General features: G+C 32.3%; 2 protein-coding genes across 2 annotated transcripts; both read left to right on the top strand.

The window, feature by feature from the left end:
• Positions 1–6,838: 6,838 nt before the first annotated feature.
• On the top strand, positions 6,839–11,905 carry LOC114396379 (WEB family protein At5g55860-like). Its single transcript, XM_028358308.1, has 3 exons — positions 6,839–7,037; positions 8,130–8,340; positions 9,789–11,905. The coding sequence occupies exons 2-3, from the start codon at positions 8,164–8,166 to the stop codon at positions 11,571–11,573; spliced, it is 1,962 nt and encodes a 653-aa protein (XP_028214109.1). The 5' UTR covers positions 6,839–7,037; positions 8,130–8,163; the 3' UTR covers positions 11,574–11,905.
• A 2,407-nt stretch (positions 11,906–14,312) lies between these two features.
• On the top strand, positions 14,313–18,429 carry LOC114395654 (altered inheritance of mitochondria protein 32-like). Its single transcript, XM_028357486.1, has 5 exons — positions 14,313–14,613; positions 15,473–15,558; positions 15,667–15,972; positions 16,122–16,205; positions 17,733–18,429. Exons 1-5 carry the CDS (start codon positions 14,443–14,445, stop codon positions 18,115–18,117), a joined length of 1,032 nt encoding a protein of 343 aa, XP_028213287.1. The 5' UTR covers positions 14,313–14,442; the 3' UTR covers positions 18,118–18,429.
• The last annotated feature ends 230 nt before the right edge of the window (positions 18,430–18,659 follow it).

Genomic DNA, 18,659 nt, shown 5'->3' with positions numbered 1-18,659 from the left:
ATAATAAACAACTAATAAAACATTTTTGTACCATTATACATTTAAGTTACCTAAATCATTTAATATTATACCATTATACCTAATTAAATCAATAATCCACAACATATATAAAACAGAAATAAAAAAAATTATAAAACAGAAATATATATATATATATATATATATATATATATATATATATATATATATATATATATATGTCTTCCGGAAGTTACTGAGGCCCATTCCGGAAGAAGTGCTTCCAGAAGTGTTTTCCGGAAGAACTTCTTCCGGAATAGGCCTCAGTGCCTAAAATTTCTTCCGGATATACTTTTTTTTACTGTTTTTCTTCTCTAAAAACTAGCCGGAAAAGAAAAAAAATACCCATAAAAGCGTACCTCTGACAAAATAGGAAGAACAGCCACTAACAAAACTTCAAATACCGAACACGGGACCACCGAATCTCCAAATACTTCACGGGACCACCAATGGAAACTGCAAAAGGGACCACCGAAAGAACAGCAAGCAACCGGAAGAAACAAAGCAGAGAAGAAAGCGAAAGGCAGTAAAAAGAAGCGAAGAAAGCGAAAGCGCAGTAGAAAGAAGCGTGTACGCGTTAATTTAAAGAAAATTACACAAGGGCAAAATCGTCATTACATATGCATTAAATATTATTTTATTTTTACTTATTATTATAAAATGAAAATTCTTATTTCGTCATTACATACGTTCACTAATTATTTAATTATTTATGTATAATAATATTAATTATTTTATAATTTAGTTTATCCATTAAAAGTAAATTATATTATCAAATAATTTTTTTTTTAAAAAAAAGTTAACTTCCGGAAGAAGGTTCTTCCGGAAACTTCCGGATGACGTTCTTCCGGAAGTAGTTTGTGGGTACTTCCGGAATTCACAAATTCTTCTTCCGGAAGAAGTTTTTTTCCGGAAACTTTCCGAAAAACCCTTTTCCGAAAAGTTTCCGGAAATACTTCTTCCGGAAGAAGAATTATTGAAGGGCAATTTTGCCACTTCACTGTTTGTTGGGTGCCCCAGCAATAATGTTGGGTGCACGTAGCAACTCCCAAGAGGCTACTAGGCTACTTCATCAGCAGAAACAGCTCAAGACTTTTGCTATGTGCACCAAGCATATTGTTTGTGCATCCCGTATTAAAACAAAATTTCAAAAATGCCTTTAAGTGTTTTTCATTTTTACGGATTACATAATTTGTATACCTTATACAGATTATGTGATTCGTAAGTTTTTTTTTAATTCAAAAATATGTTTTTTTAATTTATTAATAAATTAATTTTTTTAATAGAAAATATTTTTTATTTATAAAATAATATACGGATTAAATAATTTGTATAAGTTATATCAAAATTAATTATCACAAAATTTATTATTTAAATTTACATGGACATTAAATATATATTAAAAATTTTAGTGTTATATATAACAACATTATTTATTTTATAATATAATTGGTCTATTAGCTTAGTTGCTTAGAGAGTCATGTTAATAACTTGAAAGTCACAGGTTCGATCTCTAGTGGCTTATGGATCAGTATGAGGCTTACGAATCAGCTGATCCGTATTCCTTTTACGAAAGGGTAAAATGGAAAAATCGTAAAATTACTAAATGTACCAACAATTTCGCTTGGTGTGCGTAGCAATGCCCAAGATGAAGTAACACAAATTAGCTTCTTCCACTACTAACTTTCAAATAGCCCAATCAAGGGTATTACTATTGGTACTACCACTTTTACTGATAGCACTACCCATGTGGGTGTGTTTTACTCATATTCCAAAAGTCCCCCTTGAAAAATTACACAACGAAATCATATTTTCGTTGTACAATTGGGGGGTGAAAAAAAATACCAATGGAAGTATGTTTCATTGTACACTTGTACAAAAAAATTATGTTTTCAATGTTATTTTTTCACCTCCCAAATAACGCAACAGATTCATGATTATGTTGTTTTATTTGATTTTTTCCACATATATGCAACATAAATATGCTTTTGTTTTTCAACTTTATTCTCACCCCCATATTGTATAACAAAATCATAATTTCATTGTGCTAATTAACATAATGGAATCATGATTTCGTAGTTTTTTTTCTAAAAAAAATGTTTTAAGTTTTTTAAAAAGTAAAATTTAATGTTTTATATTGCAATTTAGCAACCATATTTATGCCGATTTGATAAGCCAACAATGTCCTTATAGAGCTCAATGCAATATGAACCATGTATTTTGACTCGTGAGAGAACAATACAAGATATTAATAAATACAATTGGTCTAAGGCAACTCATTGCATTGTCTTGATATTTCAGCATATAAGTGGGTTAAAGATGAGGGAGTTATTGTTGTTGTATATTATGATGGTGATATGGTATCAAGTTTTGAGCAAGTATTGTTTGAATGTCCTAATGGTCTAAAATCCATTAAAATGAGTTGACATTCATTGTCACTTAATTATATTTTTTTTATCTATAAAGTTTAAATTTAAAATCCTATTTAAGGAATTTAAATTTAATTTCACTCAAACTAATGAGATATTAGTATTCTATCTGAGACTTAAATAGACTTAACTTATTTAATAAAATGTTAATTTCAAATATCTCTCTATGCATAAGAGAAAAAATGTTATTTTTCCATTAAAAAACACGAGAAAAAAAATGGTTTTAATGCAAAGAATTAATTGATTTTTGTGTTGTTATCCTTTCTTGCATGTAGACTATTTCTATTTACAGACATGCTTATCTATTTTTGTTAAGAGATATAATCCTGTGAAGAGACACATAATAACTTTTAGTGAAATATGACAATTCTTCAAAGAAACATATCCATTCATAAAAGAAGACACATTTCCATAAAATGATACAATCTCTAATAGACATATTTTTATAAAAGTAAAATTTTAGAAAAATCTCACAAATTGTTTGTGATTTAGGTCATCTCTAAATAAGATTCTGTCCACAATCCTATCATATCATTATTGCCCAATTAATAATATTACGAGTAGTTCTCAATTCTATCAATTTTTTTTCAATAAAAAGTTTAACCTTATTTATAATATAAACTTTTTTGTACACACTTAAATGAGAAGAACTTATATATGACAAGTACTTCAATAACACTTAATTAAGCTGTATTTTTTTCTTTCAATGTAGTCATGCTTACGACTTGAATCCACCACAACAACATGAACTAACACCACCACGACCATGATGCATGAGGTTACCACTTGCCACATACATCATTGCTGACTATACTAAACCAAACCAATTTGACAACTCAATGAGTGGTCATGTGCTGTGTCAAATGTCAATGCTGCACTGTTTCCCCCGTTTATGTGCCTCAACGTGCGCTACTGAATTTTATACGTCTTGCTCTTACAGACCTCATCAAATATAGTATTGTGGGGTTGATTTGGTAGGGTAATGGTTAAACCTCTCATCTACGTAATTTACTTCTTACAATGATATATATAAGTACAATTTCACAATACACATTCAGAAAACCATAGGAGTGTATTTTGTTTTTTGTTTTTAGTTCATATTATAAATTGGGCTTACTGCGCTCACCCACATGATGGGTTTTCCTGGTTTAAGATGCTTTGGCCCAGAGTTTAATGTCTTGAGTGAAGTTAACATTCAAATATACGTGCTTAAGATATGTAATGAATAATAAAAAAATAAAGTTACTCTATGAAAAAAGTCACTCTATCGTTTTACCAAAATAGGCAATTTATTAATCTCAAGAGCGACGAAGAATTCAACCCTTATAAGTATTATCAACCTCATTATATAAGATAAATATTTAAGGGTCATGTAAAACAAGTTGTAGATGTTGTACAACAATTTATGTCATATTGTATTTTGTGTTTATCTTTTTCCTCTATCTTATCATTTATTTTATTTGAAATTCATTTTTTTTTCTTTTTTCTCTTAGTTGTATATTTTATTTTTATAATTTATTATACAAGTATCATTTCTCAAATGAAATATAGTGTAATATTTTAAAAAAAATTACAAATTTTAGTGTTAAAATGTTTTTTTTAAACAAGTATTCACTCATTTTCACGTCTAACTGAAACATCAACACAGGTCATAAGATCTCAATCAACTCCCACTAAAGCTCAGTCTAAGTCAACAATTTATCTCAAACATTTAGCATATCTCATAGAGATCAATTTAAAAATGTTTTCTTACAAAAGGTGGTCTTATTCAAGTAAAAAATATCTCGTACGTGTAATTAAATTTTTAACATATTTCTTATATAATGTTTAAACTTAAAACTTTATTTAAGAAAACAAATATATACTATTTAAATCAACTTCTTGTACACAGTATAAGTGATTATTTAATTAATCTATTTTGAGAAAGAATTATTTTAAAGCAACATTTTTGAGAGATTTCTTTTTCTTTTTAATAGTTTCTTTAAAATCAATCATCTCAAATGTACCTTTCATTTTCTTTTATTTTTTAATTTCATCTTTACATATAATTTCCAAGTTATCAAATATTAATTTTTGCATGAAAAAAATATTTGATAACATTTTTAATGCGGAAACAAAGGGACGCTCTTGATCTTTTTACATATTTTTCGAGCTGTACATAATTTAAGCGAAAACAGAAAGCAAAGGAAAAATCATAATAACAAAATCATGGGACATAGTATTTAGTGTAATTAATTTTTGAGGACATGCTCATGATAACGAGTTGTAGAAAGATACAATAAATAACAATGGAACTGCAAATATACAATAGGGTTCAACGTCCTATAAAATCCAATTGTAGGTCAATGTGGCACTATCCAAACCCCACAATAGCTCCATCAATAACCAGAAAGCGATGTATGAATTGTATTTATCATGCTATCATGTAAGCTTTCGCCTTTCGGCACCCAAGGAGCCCCCAATTCAAAAAGAATACAAAAAACTATAAACTATAAAAGAAACCCTAGCAAGCAGTTCATCAACCAGCTAATGTTCATTTTGTCTACTTTCGCAATACAATCAAAAATATTACGGGTCCTACTCAATCTCTTTCCATCTAATTAGATTGTGTGAGATTACAGACAACTTTACTCTCGTGAATAACTTATTGTATTAAAATATCACATATAACAGAAATTAAATTTATAGTGCACTATAAAAATACCTATCCAATATTTGATTTTAAAAATAGCCAAAGGACAATACTAAATGAAGAATGATGGACGGGATAAATACCAAAAAACTTTAATTCACTAAACTCTCATACAATCTTTTGTCTAGTGTATAGTAAAATTAAAAATACAATATTATTTTTATTTTCCGACTTTTTATTATTCCACACATTTTTTCTTTTTTTTATACTTTTTGTCATTATTTGTTACTTTTTGCTATTGGCGGGGATCTGTGTCACTCTCTTCGCTCTTCCTTCCCCTCTTCTTTTCTTTCGTTTTTCATTCTTTCTTTCTTTTTTATACTGGTTTGTTTCACTTTAGCTTGCTAGTGGATACCTTGACCGTAAGCGAGAACTATATGTACCGTTATTGTTTCTTTTTTGCTCATTATTTCTTTTTTTTTTATTGTTAATTTATTCAAATATTTTCATCGTCATCTTCCTTCTTCTCGATATGTTTTTTTCTTCCTTTTGGACAACTTTGATAAGGCCACGTCGCGCTGTCGTGTTGCCGCCGCCATCGTCCTGACCTTGTGGTGGCCTAGACCAGGCCCTAGGCCTAGGATTTTCCAACCTACACACCAGAGTGAAGAACACCGCAAACTAATGCACCTAGGATTTTCCAACCCATTCCTTTACTTGCAAGTTGGGCCAGGTCGCTCTGAGCCAGTTTCAACCCTAGCTCAAAAAAATAAAAAATAATAAAAATGAAAAAAAAAAGAATTGAAATGAGCAAGAAAGGTGAGACTAGTCTGAATTAAAATATCAACATAATTAATAAATTATAATTTTTTTATTAACAATAAGTCTAAAATAATGTTTTAAAATATATCACAATATTAATAAATTATAAATATTATTAAAGCATGATAATAAATTTTGTTAAATAACAAAATAGTTTAAAAAGTTTCAAAATCTTATTTTGTATCTTTTTTTAGTGCAAATCAAACATTGCATAATACATAAAGATATTATAATAAAATTTATATTATTTTATCCAATACATAAACACATCAAACAAAATACAAAATAAAATTATTTATATTATACATCAATTATCAAACAACATACAATAAAAAAAAATTCGAGTATTGAATTAAAGACTTAATTCACCCTAATTTATCGAGTGGAACCAATTTTAATAACTTTAAACATGCTAAAATTATGAGTGGACCTAAATTTAAGTTTTGTGGAACATATACTTAAAAAAAAGAATTAATTGATTAAGTGTGACTGAGTCAAAAATTAATTTTATAGTAGACTTAATTTATAAAAAGAATTAATTTTTTTATAGAATTAACATCTGTAAGAATTGTAGCTTTATTTGTTTAATTTTCTGGTACTTTTTTTTACCATCAATAAATTTCTATCAATTATTGGAGACAAACTCAGAGAAACAAGGAACGGAAAAAAATTTAAAAGAATTTGCCTTTTTGCTGTCCAATCCAACATTTCTTTCTTTCACCATCTCTTTCGTTTTCTTACATGGGGTCATCGACTCATCGTCACCCGAGGGTGTTTTCTTGGACGGTGTCACCGATGACGTGGCTAATCCTCGCACTACGCCAACACGTAATTTTCTTTGTATTGAAAGGATAAAAGAGTCATTTGGTAAAAAAGGCACAAGAGTACAACACTCTGAAACAGAAAGGGAGAGCTTCAAATACGAACGGGCGCACGGGATTACGCACTCTCATCTCTTTGAACTTGACTACAGCTGAAACAAAAAATTTGTCTCGAACAGCTTTCGGATTTTTCAAACCCACCCATCACTTTCTCTCTCTAACACCTTTTTCTCTCTCTAAAGAGTTGCAATATCGGAGATTTTATTTACGTGTTGAAAAGTTTTCAGAGTCAGCTTTGTGAAGAAGCCTTAGAAGGTGAGTTTTATTTTATTTTTTTGTGAATTTTGTGAAGGTGGAGACTTTGATGATTTCGGGATTCTGGGCTTTGGAGTATTTGGGGTTTTGTTGTTGTTGTTGTTGTTGTTGTTGTTGTTGTTTTGCGAATTTGTCTGGAGAAGCTACTTTCAGTTTCGTTTGTTTTTGTCGTTCTTTTTGCTTTTTTGCTTCGTTGGTTGTCGTTTCAATTCGTGTCCTGTTTGCGGCGTTTGATGATGTTTTTATGTCGTTTTCGGGTCGTTTTGACCGACTTGAGGGGCTTTTAGTTTGCAGTGTTCTTCACTCTGGCGTGTAGGTTGGACAAACTTCTGTTCATATTTTGGAAAATAGAAATTCAATTTTTTTTAAAAGAATTTGTTGATCTTTTTATTCTGAAGGGGGTAGTTTGGACTGAAAAACCCTTTGTAAAAAAAAATAGAGTAGAATTTGAAGTGTTTTGGTACTATTTTTTTGCATGCCAAGTTTGAATTGCCTGCAGTTTTTGCATTTTGTGTTTGGAGACTAATTTGCACTGCAGAAGGGTCCTTAACATGCATTGTTAATTTTACAATATACTTAATTCTTTGGTGGGTTTATGCTTATGCATTGAGGGTGTTGTTGTGTGGATAGAATTTGGTTGTTGTGTGAGGATTATGTTGTTTTTGAAGGTTCGTAGTTGATGTAATTGAAAGGTATTCTGGAATCTTGGAGGCTGTTCGACATTAATCCAAAATAAGCTATTGATATTTGATAGGTCAAAAGTAGTTTTGAGGAAGAATCTTACTGTTTCAATGTACCTAAGGCCAGTAGTATTACTGGTTTTAGGGTTCTATCATGTCTCTTGATTCTTGATACTGCACAACAATATGTTTTTGGTGGGAGAATGATCCCGTGTTTGCCACAAAGTCATTGTAATAGATTTTTGGTATCTGGAGTGTTGTTTCTTTAACTTGATAGTGGTCTTCCTGTATGTTTTGACTAGAGATTTTTGAAACATGGAGTTGTTTTTAAGTTTGATATTTATAATTTACTAGTTTATGATGATAATACTTTTTTTTTAATTTCTTTCTTGTAACTTATTGTTTATGACAGGTTGGTTTCAAACTTCTTAATATTACAAGACACGATGGTAGCAAAAATCCGGCAAAGTGCTACTGAGTCTCCTAATCCAAAACCTGAGGTTGGAGAGATTGACACCAGCCCACCTTTTCAGTCTGTTAAAGATGCTGTCTCTCTATTTGGTGAAGGTGCTTTCTCTGGTGAAAAACCTATCTTTAAGAAGGCAAAACCTTATTCTGCTGAGGTAATTGTCATTTTTATATTTGCACTTGTTCTTAATCACAAATCCCATGGTGCAAGACAACATTGAAAGTTGCATGGTATAGCATAATAATTTTCAAGGTAGTCTATTTAATCCTTTAACATAAAAGTAAAATAAAAACCTTAATGAAGGATTAATAATATGCATTGGATGGAGCAGATAGTTACGCAGTTTACTTAATAAAGTTTTACATTATTATATTGTCCCGAGTTTCTTTCATCATGCAAGGAGACACTTGACTCTGTTAACAGTGCATACTTGTTGTCCTTGTCATAGGACTTGAAAATGCAGATTGAATTTTATTAAATAACTCTGGAAATTTTCTCTGTACTGATAAAAATATGGTATCAGTTCCAGAAGAAGGCTCTGTATACAAGTGCATCCTACTATCCTCCCTCTTTCTATAGAAAAACTTCAATATAATAAGTCAGAAGTCAGAAACCTATAGAAAACCTCTATGACCAAATGACCCAAAACCTGTATGTCCAAAGAAGGTTCTTCCCCTTACACACTCACACACACACATCCTGGAACACTTCATTTCCTCTTCTTCTCACTGCCACGTCAAAATTCTGTTATGCTGCAGCCTGATAGCATAAACATTCTCAACATTTTCCATGGTGTCATCCTTGCACTCATGGGTCTAACATTTTACTTTTAAAATCAAGAATATAATGTCATATTGAATTTTGCCTTTTCTCATCATTTTCCCCCTGAAACGTGAAGATCTTGTGCATTTTTTTTTTTAACAAATTGAACGTTTGTTCTATTTAAGAGTATATGTCATACATCTTATGGTAAATCTTACCATGTTAGCAATAACCTTTCAGTTTTAATTACTTTAACTCTTCTGACAGCATTTTCAACAATTTTAGCTTTTATTTAAGTGATAATCATTCTCAGTTTGACCATGTAAATGGTTTGTAGGATAAATCAGGTTCCTAAAATGGTCTTTTTTTTACACAAAATAGTATGCACATATATATCATATGGGAATCAGAAACAAGATTTTCAGGGTGTCTCAACTCTCAACAATGTTCATGGTTGAAGGATATTAAAACTACATTGTTATACTTTGTTTTGTTTAGATATTTTTAAAATACAAGATGATGTGATGTTCATAATTTAAGAGGGAATATCTTGTGCATGTATGAATAGGTACAGGTTTCAATGTACTTAAGAGTTAAGGTAACATTACAATTTCCATGTAACATTATGTAAATCTCCATCCACCATTTTAGATAATGAATTGCCATAGATAGGAATATCTGTTTTAATTGGACACCACTTAAGTTGTTCTAGTAACACAAGCTGTTCTAACTTCTGACCACTAAATTGAGTTATCTGATAGTTATTTTCTATTTCCTTCTTTCAAGGTTAGCTTTGATTGTACTGTCTTTTTTCAATTTACAAGTTTGTTCTTTTACTAGAGAGTTTTGGCCAAGGAGACACAACTTCATGTTGCCCAAAAAGAGCTGAACAAGTTAAGGGAACAAGTAAAGAATGCTGAAACTACTAAGGCTCAAGCTCTTGTGGAGCTTGAAAGGGCTAAAAGGACAGTTGAGGATCTGACACAAAAGATAAAAGTTATCAGCGATTCTAGGGAGTTGGCAATTGAGGCAACAGAAGCTGCCAAGAGTCAGGCAAAACAGCTTACGGAAGAAAAGTATGGTGTCCCTGATGGAACAAATGTTGCTTGGAAGGAAGAGTTAGAAGCTGCTGTTAAAAGGTATGCATCTGTCATGACAGAACTTGATGCTGCAAAGCAAGCACTGAGCAAGACTCGGCAAGAGTATGATTCATCCTTGGATGCAAAAAAGTCTGCTTTCAAGCTAGCAGCAGAAGCTGGAGATGCATCAAAGGAAAACACAGAAAGAGCATCTGAGCTTTCTAAAGAAATTTCAGCTGTAAAGGAGTCAATTGAGCAAGCAAAGCTTGCTTCTATTGTAGCACAGCAACAGCAAACAATGATTTTAGCTGAGAAAGATGTTCTAAGACAATCATATAAAGCTACCTTGGAACAATCTGAAAAGAAATTGCTTGCTTTAAAGAAGGAATTCAGTCCCGAGCTTGCCAAAAATCTTGAAATGCAGCTGGCAGAGACAATGTCTGAAATTGGGACGCTGCAAAAGGAAATGGAAAATAAAAGAACATCGGACTTGGACTCCGTGAAAAGTGTCACTTTGGAGCTAGATGATGCTAAGGAGTCTTTGCAGAAAGTAGCAGATGAGGAAAGCTCTCTTAGAAGCTTGGTGGAATCTCTTAAGGTAGAACTGGAGAATGTAAAAAGAGAACATTCTGAATTGCAGGACAAAGAATCTGAGACTGAATCCATTGTGGGGAATCTGCATGTCAAGCTCCGCAAATGCAAGTCTGAGCTTGAAGCCTGCATGGCAGAAGAATCTAAAGTTAGAGGTGCATCTGAGGAAATGATCTTGACACTTAGCCAGCTGACATCTGAAACTGAAAATGCAAGGCGGGAAGCAGAAGATATGAAGAACAGGACAGCAGAATTAAAGAAGGAAGTTGAAGTTACCATGCTTGCATTAGAAGAAGCAGAAAAAAATCTTAAAGTGGCGCTGGAAGAAGCAGAAGCAGCAAAAGCAGCTGAGAAAAGTGCTCTTGACCAGATTACGATTTTAACCGAAAGGACTACTGCTGCACGTGCATCAACATCTGAATCTGGTGCTGTGATTACGATCTCAAAGGAGGAGTTTGACTCGCTAAGCCATAAAGTTGAGGAGTCTGATAAATTAGCAGATATGAAAGTGGCTGCTGCCAAGGCACAGGTTGAAGCTGTGAAGGCTAGTGAAAATGAGGCTCTCAAAAGGTTGGAGACAACTCAAAAGGAGATTGAGGATATAAAGACTGCAACCCAGGAGGCTTTGAAAAAGGCTGAAATGGCTGAAGCAGCGAAAAGGGCAGTGGAGAGTGAGCTTCGAAGATGGCGCGAGAGGGAGCAGAAGAGGGCCGCAGAAGCTGCATCTCGAATTCTGGCTGAAACACAGGTGTCAACAGAATCGTCTCCTCAGCACTATAGGATTCAAAAGCAGAATCCTCCTCGTACAATGGTGGAGGTGAAAAAGTTTGAAAAGGAGAAGGTTTCAGTTTCAAAGAAAACCCTCTTGCCAAATATTAGTGGCATCTTCCAAAGGAAAAAGAACCAGGTTGAGGGTGGTTCTCCTTCTTATCTGCCTGGTGAGAACCCTGTATGAGATTTGAAATTTGTAGCAGTTTGTGCAGCTCTTGAATGTGAGAGGAACATTTATTTGTGTGTAGTTGAGGAATTTATTTCATCAGATTTTGTCATTGTAGTCTGTTTGAAGGATTGTGTAGTGTTTGTAGTTTGGTGACAAATTTGGGCATGTATCATGTAAATGGAACCAGAAGTAAGATTAAAATCTACTGGTATTTTTCTGTTGATACTAAGCTTTCATGTCTGGTGACTGGTAGTTTGAACTATATCGAAGGAAAGGATTGTGTAATGTGAATAGTTTGGATACACTTCTAGGAAATGCATCATGCAAATTGAACCAGTAGAAAGATTAAAATCTCTTATCTTTTTTTCTTTTTTGTTGGTACTAATTAAGTTTTCTGTTCCTATACAAATTTTGTTTTTTTTTTTTTATTTGGTCCAAATATGGAAAAATGAATGTAAATAAGTTCCTTGACCAAAAAATATTTTTTGTGATCTTTGTTGTTACTCCCAAGTTTTAACGTTGAGAGCAATTTTAACGTGATTAGAGGATTTCTGTCTGTTACTTCATTTTGCACATTGTTCATTTTTAATTCTTATCCATAACACTTCTTTTCAGTTTGTTTCTATAAGAAATTTTTTTAAATACGTCTCTATACGAATTAAAATGAGAGCAATGTTAAGGTAGGGAAAAAAAATACAACACAACTAAAAAAAGTTAAGAAGTTCACGATAATGTTGAGTAAATTTGACCATAAATGAAATGATAGAAGTAAAGAATGTGCTTTTACTGCACTCTTCAACAGAAAAAAAGAAATCGACGGCTTTGACACTTAAAAGTTACTCCTAATTTACATTCTCTCCTTCCAATTTTCCATATGGAGTAAAACTCTTAACACTTTTCACCCACACCCCTTAAACAGTTAAACACCATCTCCTAAAACAATCAAAATCAGTAGAAAGCCACCTTCTCTGGTTTGTCATAAATCACTATAACTAGTAAGCAAAGCTACTTCTAACCTAAACTTTCTCCATTTAAAGGGATCTTGCACCACTCTACATTAACTACTCATTTTTGTAGAACACATCAATTTTTCTTAATATTTCCTACAACGGACTCTACTAAAATTGCACCCTCTATAAATGGAGTAATTAGACTGCACACCACTAGAGAGTCTTGTGGAGTCCACTAAGATTGCAATTGCACCCTCAATGAATGGAGTAATTAGACTACCCAGCTCTAGAGAGTCTTGAGAAGAGTTGTTACATCCTAATCAAAATTTAAGAGAAGAGTGTGTGTTTTGTGATCACTTATTCTGAGAGTCTCTTGTGAGAAAAATAGAAAATGTTCATTATTCTTTATGACTTTTTGAGTGAAATATTTGGATTTATAAGATGATATAGAACTTAAGGTAAATTATTAAACTTGCAATCTTGTTTTTAGTAAGTAAACACTTTTATTAGAGCATTTCTTTAATTGTAGGTAACAAATTCTGAACCTAAAAAAAAATGTATTTTTTTATGGTTTGTTTTTGTGTGTGTGTTTCATCTTGGATCCTTGTTGTGTGCGGTTTTTCTCAAAAACATTTCTATAGATATAATATGACAAAATATAAAATTTAAAAATCAAATTATTTGTTAAAATTGTAGACAATAATCTTAAAACCATTTCATTTAAAATAGAAAGATATCTAGAATTTAATATAGTTATCAAGATTCAATATTTTAAAATTTAAAGCAAAAAATATTTAAGTGGTACCTGCAAAAAAAATAATATTAAAGTGGTACTATGGTATGAAAAATCATGAGATTTTGGTCAGCGATAATACTGTGTGTTCAAGTCTATTAGGCAAAAGACACGAAGTTACTGCATAATTATTATTCACATGCAATGTAACAGCTACTATTATGTACTGTGGTTTCATTTACAATAATGCCATGTAATTCAGTATGTTCGTCAAAATGCATTTCAGCTTGTTTGCTTAGCTTGAAAGATGAATTGACAGCAAGAAAGTGTGGAATGGTAAGTAGAGAATCATGATTCATGAGTATTAATGTGGCAGGGGGTTTATTTTTTTTTTTTTTTAGTATTTGTAAAACTTCAATTTAATATAAAAAAATAATTTTTATATTTATGTATATAAAAGAATATTGTAAGAGAAGTAAATTTTTAAAATAAATGACTAGCTGAAGTGAAGTGTTGAACCAATATTATTATTTAAAACATTAATTGATAGTTAAAAGTTAAAAATTAATTAAAAATTATTAATCTAATTTATTAAATTATAAGTGTTTCATAAAATTATAATTAAAGTAATTAAAAAATATAAAATAATAAAAATACACATATTTATACGATGTTTTGATATAAATTTTAATTTTATTTTATGGATAAAAATATATTGAGAAGTTATAATTTTAGTTTTTCAATTAATTTTAAACTCTTATAATTTTTATTTATAGATAAGTTATATTTTTATTATGTTAATTACACTAATAGTTCAAATAATTCATTTGATCTAAAATTATTTAAAAATAATGAAAAATAAAATAAATCTAACATTTATCATTGTAAAATTTTAAGTATAACAGGCATTTAATGATATAGATTTATATTTAATGATTTAGATTTAACTCCATGATAGCAATGTACAAAACCGATTCCACAGGAAACACGGTACGCTTGACCACACAGGAACACATCCTCTCCTCTAAAAAAAACAAAACATGACCAAAGAGAAAGCAAAACACTGCACACTGCACACTGCACACTGCACACTTCACAGTGTACACTCTCGCAAGTTGCAAGTTTCAATCACTTCCACACTTGCCGTCATTCTCGTTCTTCTTGTTCTTCAAAAGCTTCAAACTTTAGCCTTTAGACGATTATGGGTAGCAGCGACACGTCTTCTTCGGATTTCTTCTGCCGCCGCCACGTGTTCCTCTGCTACAAGAACCCCGCCGTGTGGCCGCCGCGCATTGAGGCTGCCGAGTTTGATCGCCTGCCAAGGTTGCTCCACGCCGCCATCAATGCCAGAAAGCCTCATATCAAGAAAGAGGTTTGCTTTTGTTTTGCTCTCATAATTTTCTTTCTTGGTTTGGTTTTTTTGTTTTGCATTTTTAATCTGTTTTTGTTTAAAAATGCTTTTTTTTTTAAACGATAGAGTGAGAAAGGTTGTTCTTGTTTGTTCTCCCAATGGGCAATGTACTAGTTTTTGGATCTTTTGTTGTTGAGATGGGTTTGTTGTTTTCTTGATTCGTTCTTTTTTTTTTTTTGTCAAGCACTATGAATGAATGGATGTCCAAGTGTGAGTGGAATGAATGGAGTGTGATTGAAAGTAATGGAACAGGATGGAACTAGTAAACATTCTGTTGTTTAATTAGTTTTATGATATATATCCCCTAGTCCGAGTTTATGGAAGAACGTCTGTTGGTTAAATAGATCTCAGTATCTCCGGGAATTAGTCTCTGGCTCTTGACTAATGGTTACCCTGGCTTAAAAAAAAATTGATCATTTTTATGATGAAATGGAATGGAATTGGAAGGGCTTCCACCCCATACTTGGGGAAGTAAAAGAAAAGTATTGGATGGAATGGAATGGAATGACTTTTATTATACTTTAAACTATCTAAAGATTCTAAACAATGGAATCCAGTATCATTTGGTTGCATTCCTTCTCATCAATCCAAATGTAGCCTATGGTATGAGGTGGGATGGTTTGATTTAATTTTTTTTTTTGTTTATATTTTTCTTTATGAAGTTATTTACTATATTCTATATCAATTGCATGATATTTGGATTTTGTTATTAAAGATGACCTACTAATGCAGTGAAAATGCTGTCTGGATTCAGTGATATTTATTCACTATATAGATTAAGCTAACTGTAGCTAATTGTTTTGGACTTGTCATTTGCTAGACCTGCTTAACAATATGTGAGGGGCATGATGGGACTGAAACATCAAATGGAGATGTATTAATTTTTCCAGACATGATCAGATATAGGTTAGTACTTATAGTTTCAATTCCGTTTCACAGCTTCTAATTCCCCTATAAAAATTCTCCATTGTTTTCCTTAATTCCTTATCAACATTAGTTTTAGTGAAATTGCAGGAGATTAACCCATTTTGATGTTGAGACATTTGTTGAAGAAGTTCTAGTCAAAGAAGGAAACTGGCTTCCTGGAAACCCTGAATCATTAAAAGCGTCATATGTTTTCGTATGCTCACATGGATCCCGTGATCGTAGGTGTGGGGTTTTTGGACCTATCTTGGTCAGTAGATTCAGGGAAGAGATAGAGTTACATGATCTTCTAGGCAAAGTGTTGATTAGCTCGTGCTCACACATTGGGGGAAATAATTATGCAGGAAATGTCATTATATTTGGATCAAGTATCAACAGAGAAGTCACTGGGCACTTGTAAGGAGGAGATTTTCCCTGGTTATTAACATTTCGTTCAACAGATTTTTCCATTTCTTTAAAATCAAGAAATACCTTTTTAAGATTGTATCTTTAATTTTGATTTTGATATTAAGCTGACCACTATTCTTTTTAACTAAACTATGTAGGTATGGATATGTTACTCCAGATGATGTACCTTTATTGTTTCGCCAGCATATCATTCAAGGGGAGATTTTTGACTCACTATGGAGGTAATTTTTATCTATGATATTTTCATTAGTATTGAATTTTAAAGGTTTTTTTCCCCCTTTAGTTCCATCCTTCAAAAGACACTAGCCAGGATTGCTCTCTTGCTGGCCTTTTGGCGCAGAGACTGGGTCTGTGGGGGTTAAAAGTTAATTTTATATAATGTTTTGTCAGAGGTGGAAATTTTAGCTATGTTCATAAAGTTTGTTGTCGTTTCCAAGTTCAAATGTTTCAAAATTCAGAATGAAATGGAATGTTAATAGAAGTGAACTGGAAAATTTAAGAGGTGTTTGAGGCTCTTTCACGGGGTCTGTGGCAAATTTAAGAGGGTGAGCCCTAGTACAGCAGTAAAGTTGTGCCTTGTTGACTGTTTGGTCATTGGTTCAAATCCGGAAACAACTTCCTTGTATATGCAAGGGTAAGGCTGCATACAATGACCTTCTCCCATACCTTTGCATAGCGGGGAGCCATCGGGCCGGGGTACATTAGTTTTTCTAATGTTGATTGAATGAATACCTTGAGAGATTAGTCTCTGGCTCCCGGTTGAGGGATATCCTAGATTCACCCAAACAGCCTCTGGCTTCATAGAAAGTTGTTTTAGGTCCTCGACAATCAATGTAAAACTCGCTAATATACCAAGCATTGATCACTCTTGACAAAGAGTTGAATGACGTCATGTGTTCCTTATAGCCAACCTCACTTAGTGGGATAAGGCTGTTGTAGTTGTTTAGTTTTGATTGGGGGTTCTATTGCTTTATTTAAGATTTGTAATTTCATATGTAGGAATCTTTATGAGATTAATTTTTCGTTTTGGTTCAACTTATTTTAATTTTAGATAAATAATAGCCTTGTTTTTTGGGGGGTGGGGGAGCAATTGTTTTCAGAAGTTAATTGGTTCCTAAACAAATGCATCTTGATTTGAATTATCTTATTTTAACTTAAAATAGAGATAGCTTTGTTTGCTTATCATTTGCATTGGGTTAGTTGCTTATTTGCCTGTAAATAGGCATTTAACTTAAACATTCGAGAAGCTTTGATTATTTTATGATATTGAATTTCTTATTCAAAGAGTATCTAATATTTGATTTAGAGGAGCACTTTAGGTTTACCAAGGGAGTGCCCTACTACATGGAGTACACTTGGTTAATTGGTTTGTTTAGCAGGGAGTAGCACTTTAGGTTTATCAAGGGAGTGCCCTACTACATGGAGCACACTTGATTATTTTTCAAAAGATAATTTTTCAACCAATGAGTGTGCCTTGTTTTGTTGATAGTTCAATAAATGCACCCACTTTCATGGGAAAAAGAGAGTAAATTTAGCAATAGAGTAGTCCTATGTTTCTTATAATTAGGAACAAGAAAAAGTTGCATTTTGTTTCTTATATATAGGACTGGAGGTAGTATATTACAGGAATCTGAAACATATTTAAGCTTTTGATATTTCATGTGATGCTATGAAGTTTTTTTAGAACAGTCCCTGGAAAAGTAGCTCCTATTCATTTTGTTCCAACATGGATTAATATTTTCCATCAGGGGTCAAATTGGTTTATCAGAAGATGAACAGAAGAAAAAGCAAGAACAAAGGCTTCAGCTGAATGGTGGAAGAAATTTAGGAGGCATGGGTGCTGGCTGCTGTCAAACAGACGGAGAGAGCTGTTGCCAAGACAACGAAGACTCTTGTTGTTGTCAGAATGATGTATTAGAGGAAATGACAGAGCTCTCAGCTGATAATAAGAGAAGGGAGAATGTGAATGTGATTTCTCGGATCAACAAGGGTAAAGGAGCCTCACTTAAGTTTAGTTCCATGCCAACATGGCTTGACAGCTGGGAGCAGGAGGATACTTATGCTGCTTTTGCTGTTGTTTGTGCCGCTGTGTCAGTTGCCATTGCCTATAGCTGCTACAAACAGATGAGATGAGGAGAATGAATTCACCAATTGGTTGGCAGTGCCATTTAGCAGTGAATTGGATAACTCCAGCTTTGTTGTGTCTTCATATTTCATTTTGCAAGTTCAGTTATGCCTTATTTCTAACCGTACTGGACATGCAGGGGAATGAGTATCTGAAATCTTGACAGCTTCTGAAACATGAATTGGAATTCACCTCTTAGCTTTGTACATACATGAAATCTTAGCCTGGGAATGTTCAAATTAAATACTAGTAGTTTATTTAGGTGGAATTGGTCTGTAACATTTATTAATTTTATGTAAAGCTAATTAACTTTGGTGTTTGATGGGTTGCAAATTACAGATATTTTTTGCTTTTGTTTAGACCCTATTTGGATAAATTTCTTAAGCATTTATAGTAAAAGAATAAAAGGTAAAATGAATTAAATTTCTGTTACAAGTTAAAATTAAGTTATCAGCTCAGTTTTTGAAAAAGTTAAGTGGTAGAATTTCTATAAAGGTCAAAGTATACAGGTTAATTTCAACTCATTGGAAAATTTTAATTTATTTTACTT

This window comes from Glycine soja, chromosome 18, assembly GCF_004193775.1.
Source record: "Glycine soja cultivar W05 chromosome 18, ASM419377v2, whole genome shotgun sequence".
Classification (NCBI taxonomy): Eukaryota; Viridiplantae; Streptophyta; class Magnoliopsida; order Fabales; family Fabaceae; genus Glycine; species Glycine soja.
The sequence above is the reverse complement of the archived record's forward strand: the minus strand, read 5'-3'. Positions and strand labels throughout refer to the sequence as shown.

What these genes read in the sequence shown, in the direction of transcription:
- LOC114396379 (XM_028358308.1), top strand. Translation starts at nt 8,164, where the DNA reads ATGGTAGCAAAAATCCGGCAAAGTGCTACTGAGTCTCCTAATCCAAAA. An exon ending in CAAAACCTTATTCTGCTGAG is followed by an intron (nt 8,341 to 9,788) that starts GTAATTGTCATT and finishes TTCTTTTACTAG; the next exon opens with AGAGTTTTGGCCAAGGAGAC.
- LOC114395654 (XM_028357486.1), top strand. Translation starts at nt 14,443, where the DNA reads ATGGGTAGCAGCGACACGTCTTCTTCGGATTTCTTCTGCCGCCGCCAC. An exon ending in CCAGACATGATCAGATATAG is followed by an intron (nt 15,559 to 15,666) that starts GTTAGTACTTAT and finishes GTGAAATTGCAG; the next exon opens with GAGATTAACCCATTTTGATG. An exon ending in ATTTTTGACTCACTATGGAG is followed by an intron (nt 16,206 to 17,732) that starts GTAATTTTTATC and finishes ATTTTCCATCAG; the next exon opens with GGGTCAAATTGGTTTATCAG.